The sequence below is a fragment of the Miniopterus natalensis genome, chromosome 2, assembly GCF_054644295.1.
Source record: "Miniopterus natalensis isolate mMinNat1 chromosome 2, mMinNat1.hap1, whole genome shotgun sequence".
NCBI lineage: Eukaryota > Metazoa > Chordata > Mammalia > Chiroptera > Miniopteridae > Miniopterus > Miniopterus natalensis.
Genome location: NC_142082.1, coordinates 53,774,184 through 53,793,312, shown reverse-complemented (window position 1 = coordinate 53,793,312; position 19,129 = coordinate 53,774,184). Strand labels below are relative to the sequence as shown.

General features: G+C 37.1%; 1 protein-coding gene across 5 annotated transcripts in view; it reads right to left on the bottom strand.

Moving 5' to 3' along the window:
• KLF12 (KLF transcription factor 12) overlaps positions 1 to 19,129 on the bottom strand; it is a 387,098-nt gene that overhangs the window by 116,074 nt on the left and 251,895 nt on the right. For all 5 annotated transcript variants that reach the window (XM_087814298.1, XM_016216445.2, XM_087814300.1 and 2 more), the window contains one exon: positions 18,038 to 18,584. In XM_087814298.1, coding sequence (XP_087670424.1) covers positions 18,038 to 18,584 — 547 coding nt within the window. The remainder of the gene's footprint in view (positions 1 to 18,037; positions 18,585 to 19,129) is intronic.

Here is a 19,129-nt window from a genome sequence, read left to right as displayed (position 1 = left end):
CACTAACTTCTTTATGAAAGCCCATCTGGGTTCTCTGAGTTCCTGGAGAAGATATAAGGGCTATGATGGACGGTGAGGTCTTGGCTTTCTTAGGCAAAGATCTGGTAGGTTGTATAATGATTGAGGTCAGTATGTTTAGGTGTTAAACACAAATGTTTGACAGTCTGTTTCCTTTGAACATAATAACAAAGACAAAATTTTTATTGGTAAAAATCGGTAATATTTATGTTTGGATAACTTCTGAAACTGGATAACTTCTGAAACTTATAATGTGCTACTAAAAAGCATTCTGAGCATCATCTACCCAATTTCCTTAACTAACGCTGGCAAGTCCCCTCAGCACAAAGCACTGGTTGTCCCCAAGACCATGCTGGGACCGGGAGGCCCTGCTGACTCATCCAGTCCATGCATGTTCATATGCAATGAAGCACTTCTTCCTCTGTGTCCACCATATTCACACCAACCATTAAGTAAGTCAGGATTTATACTCCTGTTTCTCCTTCAACTACTCCAAATCCTGCAAATTGCTTCTTCCCTGTGTATCTCACACCCAACAATCCTATATGCAAAAGACAAAATATGAAGAGCCATTGAACATATGAGCCAGCATTTGCTTTTACAAATCTGCTTATAAAATTCAAGTCATTCTAACTTAAGAAATTCCAAACATGCATATGATCACCACCTATTTATTCTCCCAAAAGATTAAAATAACCTTAACATTTGCTGTAGTTCTTTCAGATCATTAAAAAAGTAAAATATCACAGAAATAGTCGTTTGTATTTTTTCCTATTTTGTTTCTCTCTTTCATAGTATCCTGGTGTATACCCTTCATATGCAAGTTTTCATGCTTTAACTACATATGTGCCAGTGAATAAACACCATTATAGTTTTGCTCTTTTAGAAACTGCATTTAACAACAATCATATTCTATAACATATTTTATGTCCCCTTCACTTAACATTACATTTGAGGTTTTATACTCTTTTACTCTGACTGTTGTATAATATTTCACTTTGTAAGTGAGCCACCATTATTTATCTATTCTTATAATGATGGGAAATTAAGTTGCTCACAATATACACTGTTAGAAAAACTATTGCACGTTTTCTCATAGTCTATGCCTGGTAATATAATTATGGGGTATGCAGATCATCAGTTTTATTAGATATTGCCTAATTGCTCTCCAAAGCGGCTGAATCAATTAACACTCCCACTGAGGTATGAACATGCCCATTTCCCCACATTGTTATAAGGCTTAATATGGCTAGACTTTAAATTTTTTCTAAAGTCATTTTTGTGTATCTAGTCTCGTCCAAAACACAAGAAGGATTCAGCATGCTAGAACTACTCAGTGAACATTCCCACGTTCACCATGTTCTTTTTCCTTATAGTCTAGAAATTTGGCTCATGTTGTAATGTCAAGAGTTAATTAAAATTTATCTCTTTATGCAAATATTTATCTATATTTCAAAATCCAGTTCTACACTCCCCTTTCCTTTTGGCTTTTTCACTTCTTTCAAAAATGAATGTATCCTTTACTTCTTTCAGCAAATTCGTGTGGGTGATAAACTCTTAGCCTATTTGTGTCTGAATTTTAAAAAATTGTACTGTCAACTGAATTTTCTTTAGCTGAGAGCAGGATTCAAGGAGCCCTCAGGTCTTTGAAGAGTCCACTGCAGCGATTTTCAACCTTTTTCATCTCATGGCACACAAACTAATTAGTAAAATTCTGCAGCATAACAAAACATATTTTTTGCCCATCTGACAAAAAAAGGTGTATTTTTAATTCATTCACACTAGATGGCTATTTGTTGGCTGTTGAAGAGGTCAGTGCCCCCGACTAAATAGTGAGGTATCGCATGATTTAAATACTCTTGCAGCACGCGGCACAGTGTGCTTCTTGCACACGGGTTGAAAATCGCTGGTCTACTGCATTCCTTTCTGGCATTTCTTGTTGTTAACAGTCTTTGTCATTCTTTAATTCCTTTGTAGATAAGCCTTTGATATTTTCTTTATGAATCATGCTTGACAATTTCACTGCTATGTCTTGATGTGGATTTATTTTTACATATTTGTTTACACTCTAAGATTCATGACTTCCCTTAATTTTTCAAAATTCCCATATACTTCTCTGAATATTGCATTCTATCTATTCTTATTTTATAGAAGTCCTTTTAGATAAATTCTGGAACACTTTAAGTGATGTCTCTTAACTTTTCCTACATGTTTTGTCAACTTTTCCACTTTGTGTAGTTTTCTCGGTAAAATTCTCAGTGTGACTCTTCAATTTGTATATTCTCCATAGAACTTTCTCAATGTGTTTCATTTGCTGAAACAAGGACCAGCCTACACTTATTTTTTTTCCTTCATCTTTGACATCTATTTGGGCAATAAGTTCTGTCCATCAGATTTCCATTCATCCTGCGTCTCTCTGCACAGGCCTTCAGGATTCTCACCTGGTTTCCTAAAATAGCCTCCTACCTTTACTCCCTTTATTTGCACTATATTCAGTCCTTCACAGATTTAAATGTTACCACATTACTACCCCTGCTTTCAAGCTTCCTGTTTCTCCTTGTAGCTTTCAATCAATATAGACCCCGTAGCTTGGTGTATAAGACTTTTGATGACCAGATTCCTGAATATCCCTGGAGCCTCATTTCCATTTCCTATAAACACCCTTTATGTCAACCAAGCCGACCTATCTATTTGTATAATCTAGTATCTACCAGGATGCATGTGCTCTTTAGTATTTCAAGGACTCTGCATCTTTTAAAATTGCCTTTCCTTCTTCATATCAACATGGATAGCGCAACTTCATTATCCATGTAGATATGAAGAAACCACCTTTCTTCCTGAGAAACACCCTTCCCCTGCCGTCAGAACCAACCCCTCCCAACCACTGGGCTCAGCGCCTTCCCCCGTGGCCTACCTCTGTGGGTCTACGCATATCCGAATTACAGAGCTCCTCTCACTATGGTCGTTTAGTTCATTTATTCAATCACCTATGAGCTTCTTGTGAGCGCGGTCTCCACACTGCTCGTGAGGTAGAATCGTAAGTGTGCGTTATTCAAACGAGTAAATGAGTGGAAAGAAATGCACTGGCCAATTCCTGGGTAAGACGAGCAGTTAAGAAAACGGTGCTTAAATATATTTTTAAAAATAAAATGCTTAATGTTTTTAATCTGTAAGTGCAAACTGTATTTAGTTTTGATAAAGGAATAAGAAAGGAAGAAATAAAATAAATTGGTGCTATAATCACATTCATTTAAATAATAAACATGAAGAATTTTTGCCCTTTAAGTGGTATAACATGGGGAACGAAATTCAATAAGTTTATAATAAGTCAACTAACTTCATTTACTTTATAAAGTATAACAGTTTCCAGGTGGTATTTTTTTAAATCCTCACCCATGGATATGTTTTTATTAATTTGAGAGAGAGAGAGAGAGAGAGAGAGGGGTAAAGAAAGAGAGACACCGATGTGAGAAGCATCGATCAGCTGGCTCCCGTATGTGCCCCAACCAGGGACAGAACCCGCCGCCTAGACCTACGCCCTGCCCGGGAACCAAACCCTCAGCCTTCTGGTGTATGGGAAGATGCTCCAATGAACTGAGCCACCCGGCCAAGAGCCAGGTGGCATTTAAAAAAATATGAATATACTATGTCTCTGGGTGTGTTCATGTGTTTTTGTTTATATTTATATATCACACATAAATAAGGTACAATACCGAGTTTTTCTCTGAGCACATTTTAACACACCCAGATATGAGATGGTCACTGCATCCTGCACCTTACAAAGATGCAAGGCCTCTCTAAATAAACTACCCACTGGCTGAATGGTAATAATACGGCTGAAATTCCTTATATCTTCTCTGGGCTAAGGTATGGGATAAGTAATTTTAACAAGTAGAATCTGAATCTTTGATAGTTTACTCTTGCTGTTGGTAAAAATGACTCTATTTTTCAATGTTAATCATAATTAAAAACAGTGCACAACACTGAAAAACAGCCATAAGCCATTCAGTAGCTTATTTAGCATTGTAAACTGCAAAAGCTGTAATCTTTCACTTAAATCGCATCATATAAAATTATATAGTTAAAAACTAGTTTAAGTTATAGTTGAAAGGTGGTTTACTTTTCAATATAAAGGGCTTATTATGGTGATTAACATAGAAAATGATCACAATTAGTCAAAGAAGGAAAGACATGAGCCTCTTAATAGCTGTCATAGTGGCAAAGTGGACATAACCAGAGGTTGTACGCAGTGCAGATTACACCAACAGGCACAGCAATGCCACCTAAGCAGCGCTCAGTATTTAGATGATAAGTGGATTATGTTCCGTTATAACCATGACTTGGAGAATGGGTTGGAAAATTCTTGCTACCACACATGATACCAATCAATTATGGACAGCATACAAGGTCCTCTACTCTTGGATAAACATAATAAAATAGTAAGGAAACTACAAAAACAGAAAACATACTATACAAGACGGAAGAACAACTGAAGTAAAAACTGGGAAATATCAGATCTTACTATGAAGCTATTCTCTGTAACCAAATATGCATTTTATGGAATTTATCTTCCAATTTTGAAAAAGGCATTTCAGAACATCTGCTTTATCAGCTAGGATAATTCAAAAACTGTAGTGTTATAATGATTATTAGCTATTGGCTAGTGCTCAGAATTTTATTGAACTCATTAATCTAAGAAAAAGAAATGTAATTATAACTAATAATAAATGCTGGCTGTATTTTTATTTTGTGTTTTCCTCCATTTTTCAGAAAATAATCACCGCCAGAACAAGGCAAGACTGAACAGGCACGTCTGTTGTACATGTCTGTCTAACCAATTCCCTGCTCAGGAGAGCTCCAGGCAGGGACCACATATGTCTAAAAATGACACAGATGTCGATCTCTGAAATTCAGTGAACCACACTTTGACAAAATTTCTCTAAACCTAGAAATGTTAACCTATAGCTCCAGGTTGTTGTTTTTAATGCTGTGAGGCGCTGGAGAAATGGAAATACATAACATGGTGCCATAATGCCAATATTTAGCAACATGAAATTACTTTCTGCAATTCATATATAAATATATGTGTGTGTGATTTTATGTACAGTGTGGAGCAAAAGTAGGCTTACAGTTATGAGTACATGAAAATTTATTCTTGTATCATTTATTATATTATTTTCCATAGGAACATCCGTAAACCTACTTTTACCCCACCCTGTATATAGTAGATTTCATATATAGCAAATTTTAGCCTTCACAAAAAATAAAACGATTAAAAAATACAATGTACCTTATTGAGGAAATTGGACTATTTAATATTGACAAATTCTCTAGAAAACGAAGGCATATCTCTTTAAGCATCAAGACCAAGTGTAGTAAAATGGCTTGAGAGTATGAAAAGGTTTTGATTTTATTCAAGACTCTACCACTAATACGTGTGACCTTCTAAGGAGTAGAGGAAGTTACATGAGTCTCAGTTTTCTTATCTGTGAGAGACAGGCAGTAATTCCTGTACACTAAGTCTTACATATGTAAGATTTAAAGATAATGTATATAAAGCAGGAAGGACATAGAGGATTCAATACAGGTTACTTATTGAAATGATATTTAATAAATCTCTTTATAAGATTGATTACATACTTTGTTGCTTGCCTCAAATAGACTGACATAATTTACCCTTTCTGTCATTACTAATGGTCATGATTTCGAAAGCAATTATTATGCTGTAATAAAGTATTATCTCCAAGGACTGAAGAGCTGTTTGAGCCTATTTACTCCAATCTCGAAAGACCTTGCTGTGATTTTTCAAATTGTTATTTTAATAATAATTTTGACATCTTTTGTTGGCTGCCACGTTTTTCACTTCAGTGTATCTCCTGATAAAGGCAGTTTCCTACTTTGGACAGGGAGTTGACATATAAGAACCTCAGGGGGTAGTAGACTGGGAACACAAAAATCAGATCTATTTTCTTTTACTAAGGAAAACTACAGAACATGAAATGTTACAAATTTTTGTGGCTATTGGGAAGACATAAAAAAATCTATTGAGAAAACATTTTAGGGTACCTGAGTGATAAAAATGAAAATTGAGAGCTATTCCTCTTATTTATTTGGCCTTGGCCATTTATAGTCACTATTCTCTCTCTATGCACAGCTGGAAAATCATATTCACAAAGAATGCAAGAAGCACATCTTAGCTAAGAGTGCAAAGGCTTTCTCACTCAGAGAAGGAACCCAGATCCTCCCCTACACGCAATGCACAGGACACACCATGCTGTGCAACGTGTGTGTGAGGGAATTACAGCCCACAATTCCGTAAAACTAGACCATTCGTCATTCTTCAATTGCCCTTCCTCTCTGCCCTCCTTGTGGACTCCGCCTGGTCTGGAGCACTTCCACCCACTCCGAGCAGCAAAGCCTTACGCTTATTTAACTTTCACCTCAAATGCCACCTACTCTCCCTTCATTGTAACATATGACTTCCTCCAGAGTCTAATTCATGTTCTTTGGGCATTTACAACCTAGGTCTCTAGGAGGTTTCCTCTGTTTCAAAGGGCTCTGTGTTTACAGAGGACTGATTTAAAACATCCACCTCGGACAAAGGCCACGCCGGCGATGACCAGGGAGCCCTTGGCTGTAGCACAGGAGAGACAAAAATACAATCACGAAATCGACAGTTCCTTCAAACACAGAAGATTTGAAGGGATTCCAACAAAGCACTCGTAGATTTGTGCTTGGGCCTGCTTAACATACCTTTAAGATTTGAGATCTGTGGAAGGAAACCAAATCATTGTTTTACGGCTGCAACAAATGGGCTCACCGCGGTAAATATGTCATTTACTCTTCCTCACAAAGAGGCGTTCGCTGCATAGTGCAAATAAAAGTGACATTTGCCTTCTACTTAAGGTTCATTAGAAGAAATTTATGTTTTTTAAAATGCATTGCAAACACCAAAAACTGATTGTACCGTTATCAGCTTTTAAATCAAAACAGCTTGCTCTCTGGTAAAGATGGGAGAACTGGTCGATTTATTTCATAAAACTTTATGTACAAAGAGACAGTGTCTATGAACTTAATGGAGAGAATACAGAGTCTGGAGGGGTAATTTTTATTACAATTTATAGTGGGATTGTCCATACTCCACAGTTTTCAGGTTTTATTGAGATTTTATAGTACTGATGCTGACGCAGTTAACTGCAGTGGGGTAGGAGGTGCAATTTGCTTCAGCCCGACTAGGAAGTGAAATTGGCATTACTACTACATAAAAAACCCAGCAAACACTATTAATTGTTTGGATCCAATCAAAGGCATTATTTACCCTAGTTTCAGGGTGAAATATTTTACCTGAGACTAAAAGAATAAATCAGAACTGACTGTAAATTTCATACAGCAATATCTTTTCATTAAGACAATTTGGAAGCCATAAAAAGTTTTCACTGACAGGGGTTCAACTTCAGAAACTATTAAAACCTAAGTAAACACTTATTGTTTATTGTGTGCCAGACAGTGGAAAAGGCAGTAAGGTAATGATACAGATATCATTATAATTATATATAATAAGTATATTAGATTTGAGCCAAATGTATTAAGGTAAGAGATTAGGTGTATATATATAAATCACGTGTATATATATAAATGTGTATATATACACATAAGAGATTATGTGTATATATATAAAAATTATGTGTATATATATAAATGATACATATATATCATTGCTGCTTCTACTTCACCATACAAGGGAAGGTTCCTTTCATGGTTAGGGTTTAGGACTATAGACCATTGCTGGCCAAAGCATTCCTAGGCACCTCAAACAAAACACTGTATCTACATTAATTAATTCTTTGTTCATTCATCTCTTCATTCAATAAATAACTTCCTAAGCATTTACTGGTGTTGGGCACAATGCATTGTGCCGAAGAAACAGTAGCTAATGAGGCTTAGATAGATTTGGGGAGACCTATTTTATCCTAGGAGTGAGGATTTATAACATATACCATATGATATAAGCAACCACAGTTTTTGACAGCAGAGGAGTGTAGTTTTATTGTAGGTCACCCAAGTCCCACTAGGTTTTTCTCCCCACAAAAAACTAAGAACCCATATACCATGGGATTATCTTTCTAATTCTACTCTGTTTCTACTGAACTTTTCCTAAATCCCTAGCTATTGAGAAGGCGGTTCTCTGATGAATTCTCCAAGGGCTCTTCCCAGTTATCTCAGTTTCACCAAATCCTATTTTCAGTCTTCCTGAGTTCTTGCTGTCCCAAGACATAATTTTCTTTTTCTTTTTTCTCTATAACATCAACAAAATGTGTAAATAGTTCACAAGTTGGCTTCTATTTATGCAACAAAGATAATCCATATTTACAAAAACAAAACAAAACAGGTCAGCGCAGATACACAGAAAGTAGCATTTTATTTCTACTAAACAGAAGTCCCAGACAAATGTGCAGGATGGGAAATAGGACAAGTAGGTAGAAGTGATACTTTTTCTTTATGGCCCAAATTAGTTTTTTGTTTGTTTGTTTTTAATATTTCATATACTAGAGCTCTTAAATCACAGTAGATAAGTTTCAAGTCCAGGTTCAAATTTTATTTTAAAAAGGCATATTCACTGCACTCTCTGTCAACCAACTCTAAGCTAACTGGAAAAATCCAGGAACCACCACAGAATAAAGAATATACAGTGGTACCTCGGTTTTCAAAGGTCTCTGTTGACGAACATTTCGGTTTAGGAACGCCCTAAACCCAGAAGGAAATGCTTCGGTTTTCGAACACGCCTCGGAAGTCGAACATGCCCCACGGCTTCCTCTGAGGGCGAGATCCCGAGGCTCAGCTGTTGGCTGCGGATCCCTCGGTTTTCGAACGTTTCAGAACTTGGACGGTCTCCAGAAAGGGTTACATTGGAAAACCGAGGCGCCACTGTCCAGAGCTCTTCCTCCCTCTCTCAGTTCACAGTTTTAAAGTTCCACCACTAGATGGCAGTGTAAAGACTGTCATTTCCAGTGCGGATCGCTCAGTCGGGGGATAATCGCTTCTGCGGTGGGGGATTCGGTTAGACAGGGGAGAGGAGAACCCAGGTTCAGGGAAAGGGAGAAGGGTGAGGGGTGGAGGGAAATAGAGGACAACTGGAGAAGGCAGAAGGCAGGGAAATGGAGGGAAGATGGGGAGGGACAGGGCGGAGAGAAGGAGCAGCACCCAGGGGGCACTTTGAGAGGTAGGCACAGAAGGGAGGCGGCCCGGGCGCACCTGGAGGGCGCTCTCAGAGAAACACGCCAGACGGAGAAAGACAAATACTACATGATTTCACTCATATGTGGAATCTAATGAACAAAACGAACAATATAGAAAGAGACTCAGACACAGAGAACAGACTGACAATATATATTTCAACATGACTCAGCATACACACACACACATACACACTCTCACAGTGCCTCTCTGCATGTATATAAATAGGCTGCTCAACAGGAGTTTCATAATACAGTATTATTTGTGTGATACTACCAGATTTTTTTTTAATCTACCTCATTCTATTTAAATTTTTTCCAACTGCTGATGTATGAGCTACTAAATTGATCTCAAGACTCACCAACAGAAAAATAACCCACAGGGTAAACAATATTGTTTTAGTGTATTGTACACTAGAGCTGCCTTTTAAGAGGAGTTATTTTAAAAATCATCATAGCTCGCAGTAGTGGACATTCTTGGCTATCTCATCAGCTGTAAAACATTTGTTGAATTAATGAACTAATTAATGGGAGGAAAAAGCTGATGAAGCCACCTGGTCATGAATAACACATATAATTGACCAACGATCAAAGTAGCATTTCCCCCACATAAAGGTGGCTGGGGGAAAAATAGAGCATGTGATTATTACTCTGTAAATTAGTAGCTGTTCTTTTATTTATTGGATAGACAAATATCAACTTGTTCTTTTCTAAAGGATACAAAGTAGAATTCCAGTTAATCAAATTCTCTACTAAAAGTGGAAAATAAAGGTTAAAAATTTGTAATTAAAAAAAGTGGAAAGAGCAGAGAGAAAGAGCTGAGAAAATAGTATCAGTTTAGAACAGAAAAAAGAGTTCTTATTAAGGGAACAAGAAAAAATAGGGAACAGGAACCGCAGCTAGAGGGTTGTAAATAATTAAAAAGCCAATAAAAACAGTGCGGGCAATGATTCTAGGACCACGTTTCCCCTTTGTATCTTATATTCTTCTTTCTTTTATTTGTTCCTTCCAGGTATTAAGAGTTATTGGGTAAAATGCCCATTTACTAAGTATATGTGTGTGCATATATCTCCAATGCCCAAAGTTTCCTGTAATGAGTATATATGTCCAAATACCATCTAAGTAATCCTGTAAATACCTGTAATCTAACATGTAAAATAAGAATTCCCTTGTTGCATAACAGTACCTTTACTATTTGAAATTAGGGGCTTTACATATGAGAACATTATTTCAGGAGAGAAAAAAATATTCTTAATAAATGAAACTACAAAGGAAACAAAAGATATTGTATTTCAAAATCCAATATGTAACTGTCAATGTATTAAGTATCAGAGAAAGCTTTTCAGGTGTGGTGAAAATGAGTGTAGAGACTACTACACTAGAATGCTATATTAGTTACATATCTCATTTAAGCGTGTATTAATTTAAACATAAATTAGGTTTTACTACAGGAAAAGCTTGTCCTAACAAATTAAAATGGTGTGACAGGTATCACTGTATAACAGAGTGAACATAAGTGCTCTTTGTTAATCTCTTGCTTTAGCTGCTTTATCTAATAAATGGATTTGTCTCCAATCTGTATCCTCTCTTCCTTAATTAATATCTACCTATGGATGAAATATCACTTCTCTCTTAATGTGGATCCCCTTTGGTGTCCATAGTTTTCATTTTGCCTTTGTACTTCTATTTACTATTTAACTGTTTGAGAGAAAAGCCAATCAGACTCACTCTTTGACATTTTACAGTTTCCAAGGAGCTTATCTAGTGTTTTCTCTTTTCTGCTAATTCTCTTAGAAAAAATACGGACAATTTTCGTCTCCTCTCTGAGCCAGTTATTATTATCAAATCTCAGAACTAACCCAGTCTATGCCAGATGAAGCAGAGGAATCAATAGACTGCAGGTATTTCAGATAAACAAGAGCTTAAGCAGGCATTTTTTTTTTTTTTTCATTTCTTGTGCATGCCCAGAAATGAAAAAAATACAGATAGGTTTTCTACTCCCTGTTGAAAATCAGGTAAAAACAAACAACTGACCGATGTATCTACATCCAATAAAAATTTCTGAACTCTTATTTGAAATTCAATTTTTCATAAATATTGGCCGACTGCCTTTCTCACTATTTAACAAGTTCCTGTCTTTGTTTTATAATGATAGAAGTGAAACTCTCAAGTCCTACCACAGTCTATTTTTAAGAACTATAAACCAAAAAAGTCAGCAATTCTTCAGTCCCACTTCCCACTAAGCAACATTAAAAAAAAATAAAAATGAAAGAACATAACTAGATGGTCTGTCAATAAAAATCAAATTCAGAATTAAAGTATGAATCTACATCTAGTAGTTACCCTACTAGCGTAAGTAGAAGAATAAATTTACCAAAGGAAGCTGAGGAAGTTCAATCACTCAAGAAGCAGACAACTGTACACATAAGCACAGGTCAGCTGCCTGGGTCTATTCTGGTCATATGGACAGATGACACCAGGACTCCAGTGAATGGTGAACTAAAAGAGGGCAGTCATGTGTAAGGTAGACAGAGGAAGCGAGTCAGTGACAAAATGAGCTGTGATCTTCAATAAAACATCATTAACATCAAGTGAAATGGGTAGATCTGAAACGGGGAGTTTCATGAGAGCAAAACTACAGTTGCATTCAATGGTCAGGAGTTACCTCCAAACCAGCTTTGCAGCAATCACTGTGAAGACCATATTTCCTTTCACAAATATAAATGGCACAGGACTAAAAATACACTTGTGGCTTCTTCCTGTAGGCTGCTGAGAAATGCAACAGCCTGTAGAAGAAAATGGGTTGTGAGTGTATTTCAAATTTGCTCATGGCCACATCCCTTTGAAACTCCTGAATGAGTGCCATGAAAACAAGGTATATTTTTGGAGTATTTTTCACTTCATCTAAATAAAATAGGGAAACAACACTCTTTTAAAGGAGTTGACCAAAGAAATAACATGCCCAAATGGGGTTGGTTTCTGGACAGCACTATCAACATGCTCTTGTCACATATTTTGGGGGGGAAATGTAATTTATACTCAAGGACTTAATTACATAAAAGTTTCAGGTCAGGGATATTGCACTTATGACCCATACATAACAAGTTCTTTTTCAAGTATGACACCATTACCATAAAAAGTCTTAATACAATAAATGTTTTTGTTTGCATTTCCATGGGCTGCTGTGATTGCATTTCCATGAAAGAAAATGTGGCTGCATAGGAAACTGGAGCTGAGCTCTGCCCGCAGGTAATCTATTTTATTACAGTCCTGTGGACGTGATGGGTTTGGGTGGCTAAGGAGAAGACAGTAATGGGGAAATGGAGAGAATAACAGGTCATCTACATAACCTAAAAAAAAGGATGGGATAGGATAGTGGCCAGGAAAGAAATTGGGCAACAGTGAAACACCCACCTGGCTATTCCAAAACCACCAATGAATCTCAGCCTTGCTCAAGTCTCATTTCTGGGCATCAAGGCAATAATGCCTGCTCCTCCAGTTACATGGAGAAGGGATCAACTCAGGTAAGGCAGGGAGGCTGTAAATCCATTTTTTTTTTTTTCATTTTTTTTTTTAGCTCTCTAGTTGGATTTTCACAGACTCTTACGGTACTGGCCTTTCAGTATTCTGAATTTCCAAACTGTAATAGCTATTAATATTCAAATGTAAAAATGTCTTTAAATAACAAATATGAATTATTTGGGGTTAATCCTTTGTTTTGAATGAATTCTGTATATTCCACTAGGTGGTGAATGAGAAATGTTTGATCTTATATTTATATTAATTCTGGTATCATTTTTACAATTCTCAACGGAATCCCAATTTTACTAAACTTGTTTGCTTTTCATTGTTTCTAGATTATCTTCTGTTTTCACACTGACTTCCATTTTCCTAAAAAAGTTATCAATCTAATGAAATGACTTCAGAATTTGTGTTAATTACTACGAGGTGCAGGTTACCTCCGAAGTATAAGCAACTAATGTATAATTAAGGACTTTGCTTCTACAACTCTTCCCTCTCTAAAATTACCCCTTTTCAACTATCTTACTGGATTATCCTTGACAGAATACAAACATGCTATACTTACGCCCTCTTTAAAAATCCCTCCCTGGAGAACTTAAAAGCCTCCCCAACTATCATTCATTTCTCCAGAACCGTTTCCAGCAAAACTACTTCAAAGGGCTGCCAGTGCTTTCAGTCTCCCCTCTTTCACCTCCCATCTGAACACAAGCTCACTTCGGTCAGTCTCTTTTCCTCACCACTCCACTGACACACTATGTCACCAATGCACTCTGCCACCACACCAAATGCTCAATGCATAGGCCTTTATTTGATGTGGCCCCACAGCAGCTTTTCATACAGCTGAGGGCTCCCTTCTGGAAACAGTCTCTTCATTCATTCTCTAACTCTCTTCCTCTTACCTCAGTAGCAGATCAGAAGGGAGGGAGGTGTGTGGGGGGGACCTAAGCGCCCCTACTCTTCCATCAAGACAGTAGCAAACCAAGAACAACTCTGTTTATGATGTAAGACCCTCTATGTTTTCTGCTCTTAAATATCTGTAAAAATTAATGAAAATCTGTAAAATCTACCAAAACACTTCCCCAGGCTGGACTGAAATTCCTTTAGGAGGTAAAAAAATAATCCCTTAGAGTCTTGTTTATAAATAACATGTCTCAGGTTACCTACTAACAAAACTCGGCCAGACCAGTCTACTGGCTGTTCCTTCTACATGGAGAGCCTTCTGCCTCGCAGCAGTTATCTACTACTTTGTCCTTTTGGTATCAAGCAAAAAAAAAAAGTCTTCCTTGGAGAACTTTTCTGACATCCTCTCTCTCACAGCTCCGGTCTAAACTATGCTTGTCTACTGAACCTTCCAGACCATCATGCCTTTTTCTTCATATCACATATTACATGTAAGGCTCAAATGAGGTATGTTGGTACCCTGGGCTAGCTAGCTAACAACTTGCCATTCTTTAGACCAATATTCTTTAAAATACTTGGATGGGCCAAGGTTCTGTCTTCATTTCAGATCCTTTTGCTGTTAGTCAAGCATACCCATGTGGAAATTTTACCCAACATCCCCAAACCCTAACCACCTCTTCTAAGCATCACAGTAAAAACATTCCTTCCAAACCATATATAACACCCTCCATGAAAATACTTTTGTCAAGTACAATTTTCTCTACCTGCAATTATAATTAAACTCTGCCCTGGGCAAATTCATGGATAGTCTTATGTTTTCATCCAACTCTGTCTACAATGACCAGTTACTTGCATAATTTTTTGTTTAATGTCAATCTCTGCTAACAGACTATAAACACTCAGATAGAAACAGTATCTGTTTTGTTCAACACTGTGGCCCTGGTGCCAACAAAACGCCTAATACATGATAGGTGCTCAATAAGTACTTGAATGAACAAATGATTCAAGTTATATGCTACATTATCTTAGACATGGATGTGTCCATCAACAGTCCTTTGTGTAATGTGACATACAGTAATCTACTTCTCTACCAAAGACTTTAAAAGGTATTAGCGAATATAATCAGCAACATTTATATGACTTAGTTTTCTATTTTTATTACTAGCATTTTGAAAATCCAACTCCTTTTTTGTATTTTCTTTTACTCATCCATACCAGATATAACAAGTCCTAAGTGGGAATGGAAATGGGGGAGCCCTTTATCACTCAGCCATTTCATTGCTGGCCTAGTGCCCAGCTGCATATGTGCAAAATAAAGACTTGAGGAATTACCGAAATGCCCTTTCCTTTATTTATTCTGGGAGGTAGGCAGACCTCCTCTACTAGACATTTTTACCACCATCTAATTAATCAGTTAAACAATAAAAAAACTTTTAAAATACTATAGCAATATTTGTAGAATATGGTGACTATAAAAACTTAATATCAACTAATAAAAACAGAAAATATAGGATGTTTCCAGATAATTCCTCATATTAAACTCTCATTCCTTCTAACCTGTTATAGTAAAAACTTCGAGAGGCATTTCTATACCAACTTCTTGGGAGCAGATTTTCACTTTTAAACTCAGGCAGTTTTTATACCCTCCAACTTTCTGTTTTTACAAAACAGAGAAACAATTTTGAACATATTGCTTCATGTATTTGAGGGGGGAGGTAATTATAAATAATTGTAAACATTTATGGATAGTTGATCAATGCTAGACATATATACATAAGCTCGTACTTAATCTTCCCAAGAATGTTCAAAGATCTATCATGTTTTCAATCCCATTTTATCACTGAAGAAAATAAAGATTAGTGAGACTAAATAACTTTCCCAAGTCCAAAGCTGTAAATGAGAGAACCAAAATTCTAACTCACACCTTCTTGATTCCAAATCTCATGCTCCTACTGCCCACATCACAGTCCAATGTGTTTATAATTATATAAATATTCATTTTTGATACGAGAAAACTTTTGTGTAAACAACGCTGCATATAATTAACAAATATACTCATGTAGAGAACAAATTACACCCTGAATTTAACAAAGTTTTTCTACAAAGATCTGTTTTCCAGAAAATTAAATTTTGGCAATATGCTTTATAATACACTTTAAATAAAAAGTCCCATGAAAACGATAATGGCAAATAAAAGAGTTATCTCTTTTTTCCTTCATTAGTGCATCAAAATTATAAAAAAAGTCACGAACAATGTTAAAATCCTTGTCAATCAATTTCATAATGAAAGCAATATTTCCCTTAAGTGGTATCACATAAAGACTGATTCTATGGTATACACATATACACATATATAAAATAACATAACATGCAAGATTATACTTTTGCTATTTGCTAATTCCTAATTCTTAAAAACATTTATAAATACATCTATCATTACTATGCTGTACACCTGAAACTAATGCAAAATGATATTAAATATAACTGTAATTTTAAAAATTTAAAAAATAAAAAAAACCAATAGGAGGAATTGGAATAGAATTTTAATGGGTATGGAAGATGTTGGGGGAAAATAAAGTCCAAAGTGGAATATAATGGGGAAAAAATCTATAGTTATAAAAGAAAATAAATACTTCATATGTCATCAGTTATGTTATTCAAATCTATTAGCTCATTTTGGTAAAAAGTATTAGTAATATCAAATAGGGTGTAGGTCAAGTAAAATCCATAAAAAGGCTCCTTACTCCCTCTTTTTCTTCTACCTGTTCATGGAGAGGGTAGTGGGACTGGTTCCTGGCCTTTGCCCATATCAGCACAAAAGGGAAATTGTCAGGTAAGTGCAGTGTCTGCTTCTCAAGATTGCAGTCTAAAATCTCTGATTGCTGTGAGTCATGAGTGTTTTCACTTGGTAAAACTGGGAAGGTGAAATCTATTTCATTTGCTATGAAGAAAGTCATAGCACTACTCACAAACACTAACTTGCCAAAGGTGAGTGCACAGCTCTGTAGTAAATGTTGGCAAAAATTTCTCTAAGAACACAATCAAATGTTATTTCTATGCACTGAAGTTGACCTTACTTAAGAACCTAAACAATCATCAATCACCTTTTAATTATGGGCCTCAACAGTAATATGGCATTCAAAGTAAAAAGTTAAACAACATAAAATTTTAATCTTACATCATCATATCTAAGTTAAGACAAAATACATACATGTGTATTCAGTTTAAAAGGGAATGAATCAATGATCATGGGCATTTTACATTTCTATAGAAGGGTGGCTTATTTTTTAGATTCATGGGAAGGGAAGAAAAAAATCCAAAATATGATGCTATTTTAAGTTCCTTCTAGTAAATTGGGGTGGGGGAGAACTGAGAAGTAGATAAATAACTTCATGATCAGCTGTAAACTATCATATATAATTAACCAGGTATTATTAAATAGTCCTGTAGCAAAATATCTTCTTGCCTTCTAAACCCTAGAAGGGAGTATTAATATTGCATGTTGAAATATTTCCATCATAATTAGCCATCCTATTGAAAAATGATAATAACTTAAGACTTAGATAAAGATAAGAACTCAAGCTATATGCTGTTGTTTGTTTTTGTTTTTAAATATGTTCTATTGATTTTAGAGAGAGGGACAGAGAGGGAGAGAGAGATAGAAACATCAGTGATGAAAGAGAGTCATTGATCGGCTGCCTCCTGCACGCCCCCCACTGGGGATCGAGCCCATAACCTGGGCATGTGCCCTGACCGGGAACCGAACCCTAATCTCCTAAATCATAGGTCGATGCTCAACCACAGAGCCATGCCAGCCGGGCACTATACGTTGTTTTTGTAGCCAAACCCCTAACCTTAAAATTCTTTTAATGGATACTTAACTTACAAGTTACTTAAAAGTGAACGATCAGATTCCAAGCATTACAACTTCATGGCATTTGTATCATTGTCATCCAAATAAGTTCCAATCTCAACAACGGCAAGGAGAAACATCCTGATTCGCTTTTTAAAAATTTCTTAATGGATAATTTCTATGAGAGATTTATGCATTTATACTTACAAGCAGTTACACTCACGACAGACTGTCCTTCCCATCTGGGTAGCTGAAGGTAAACATTCTTTTGCAAATTTCGGTATTTGAATTCTGGTATCAGATGACTTAATACATAAAATCTAGACTAAGCAATACTGAATCGCCTTCCTACAGAAATCTGAGTTTAGTTCCTACTCTCAGTGGCTCTGTGTTGTTGTGCAGAACTTGTTTGGATGTAGTGGGCCTGCATGCGACCTAGGGTGGGCTCACTGAACCAAAGAACAGTCACCTCCAGTGCTGAGATAAACCAAGGCTTCGCTCGTGGCCTTACCTTTGCCATGACTTCTCCCGTCCTCCAGAAGCGGCACTACAATAGTGTTGTTCACATTTCCAGGTGACCGCACGGCTGTGTAGACGACAGGCACCGACTGCACCACCACGGGGATGCGGTGCACGTGACTCAGTTTGTTAGACTGTAAGTTCATAGGGCTCGAAGGCGGCACGGGGTGAATTATGTGCAAAAACTGCTGGCCTCCCACACCGGACGCCGAGGCGACGAGGGGCCCTGGAGTTAACACTGTTGATGAAGACGATGCTGAAGACACCGACGTTATGACGGTTGGGGACGAGGCTGGGCGACTAGAAGATGATGAAGAGGTGGAAGTGGAGGAAGGGGAGGAGGCAGACGCTGTCATGGGGACGGGGGAGGGTGACACCGCGGTGGGGGACGTCCTGGCTTTGTTGATGGACAAGTCCACTGGCTCAGTTTGTGTTTGGAAGTGATCCACAGATAACGAGTCCTCCGGGGGCTCCCCTTTCACATTATTTAACAGCAGAGGAACAGCTTCCATATCGGGGTAGTTGTGGACGTTTGGAGACTGTGCGGAGAAAAACAGAACACACATTGATCTTTGTTAAGCACCCATTTTAATAGAGGCAAGATTTATTACTGGAATGCTTATTCATTTTTCTCTTATTGCGATGAGACATTAATTTGTTCCCCAAATATATCAAGGATGGCTCTGTGCCAATCACGATTAAAGCTGAGAGTCAAAAGTACGAAACAGAGTAATAAAGGCCTCTGCTCTTAGGACACTTCCATCCTGCTGGGAGAGGCAGGCGCGGCTGTTCAAGCCCAGGGACCAGCCGCGAGAGTTTCAGTCAGGAAAGCACTACCTGCTTAAAACTGTAAGCGCAACCTATCTGATGAAAACATTCATTTGCTGGTCTGACCCATCCTTCACTTAGGAATCTTAGTTTCCTCAGGTAGAAACTAACGGGAATTCTGATTAGATGGCCTTAAACATCATCCCAGCTCTAGGCTCTAGGATTTTGTAACCTAACCCCTACCCAACATTATCATAATCTGGAGGCATTTACCTGACATCAATACTGGGAAAGCTTTCATCTCTGATGAAAAAGC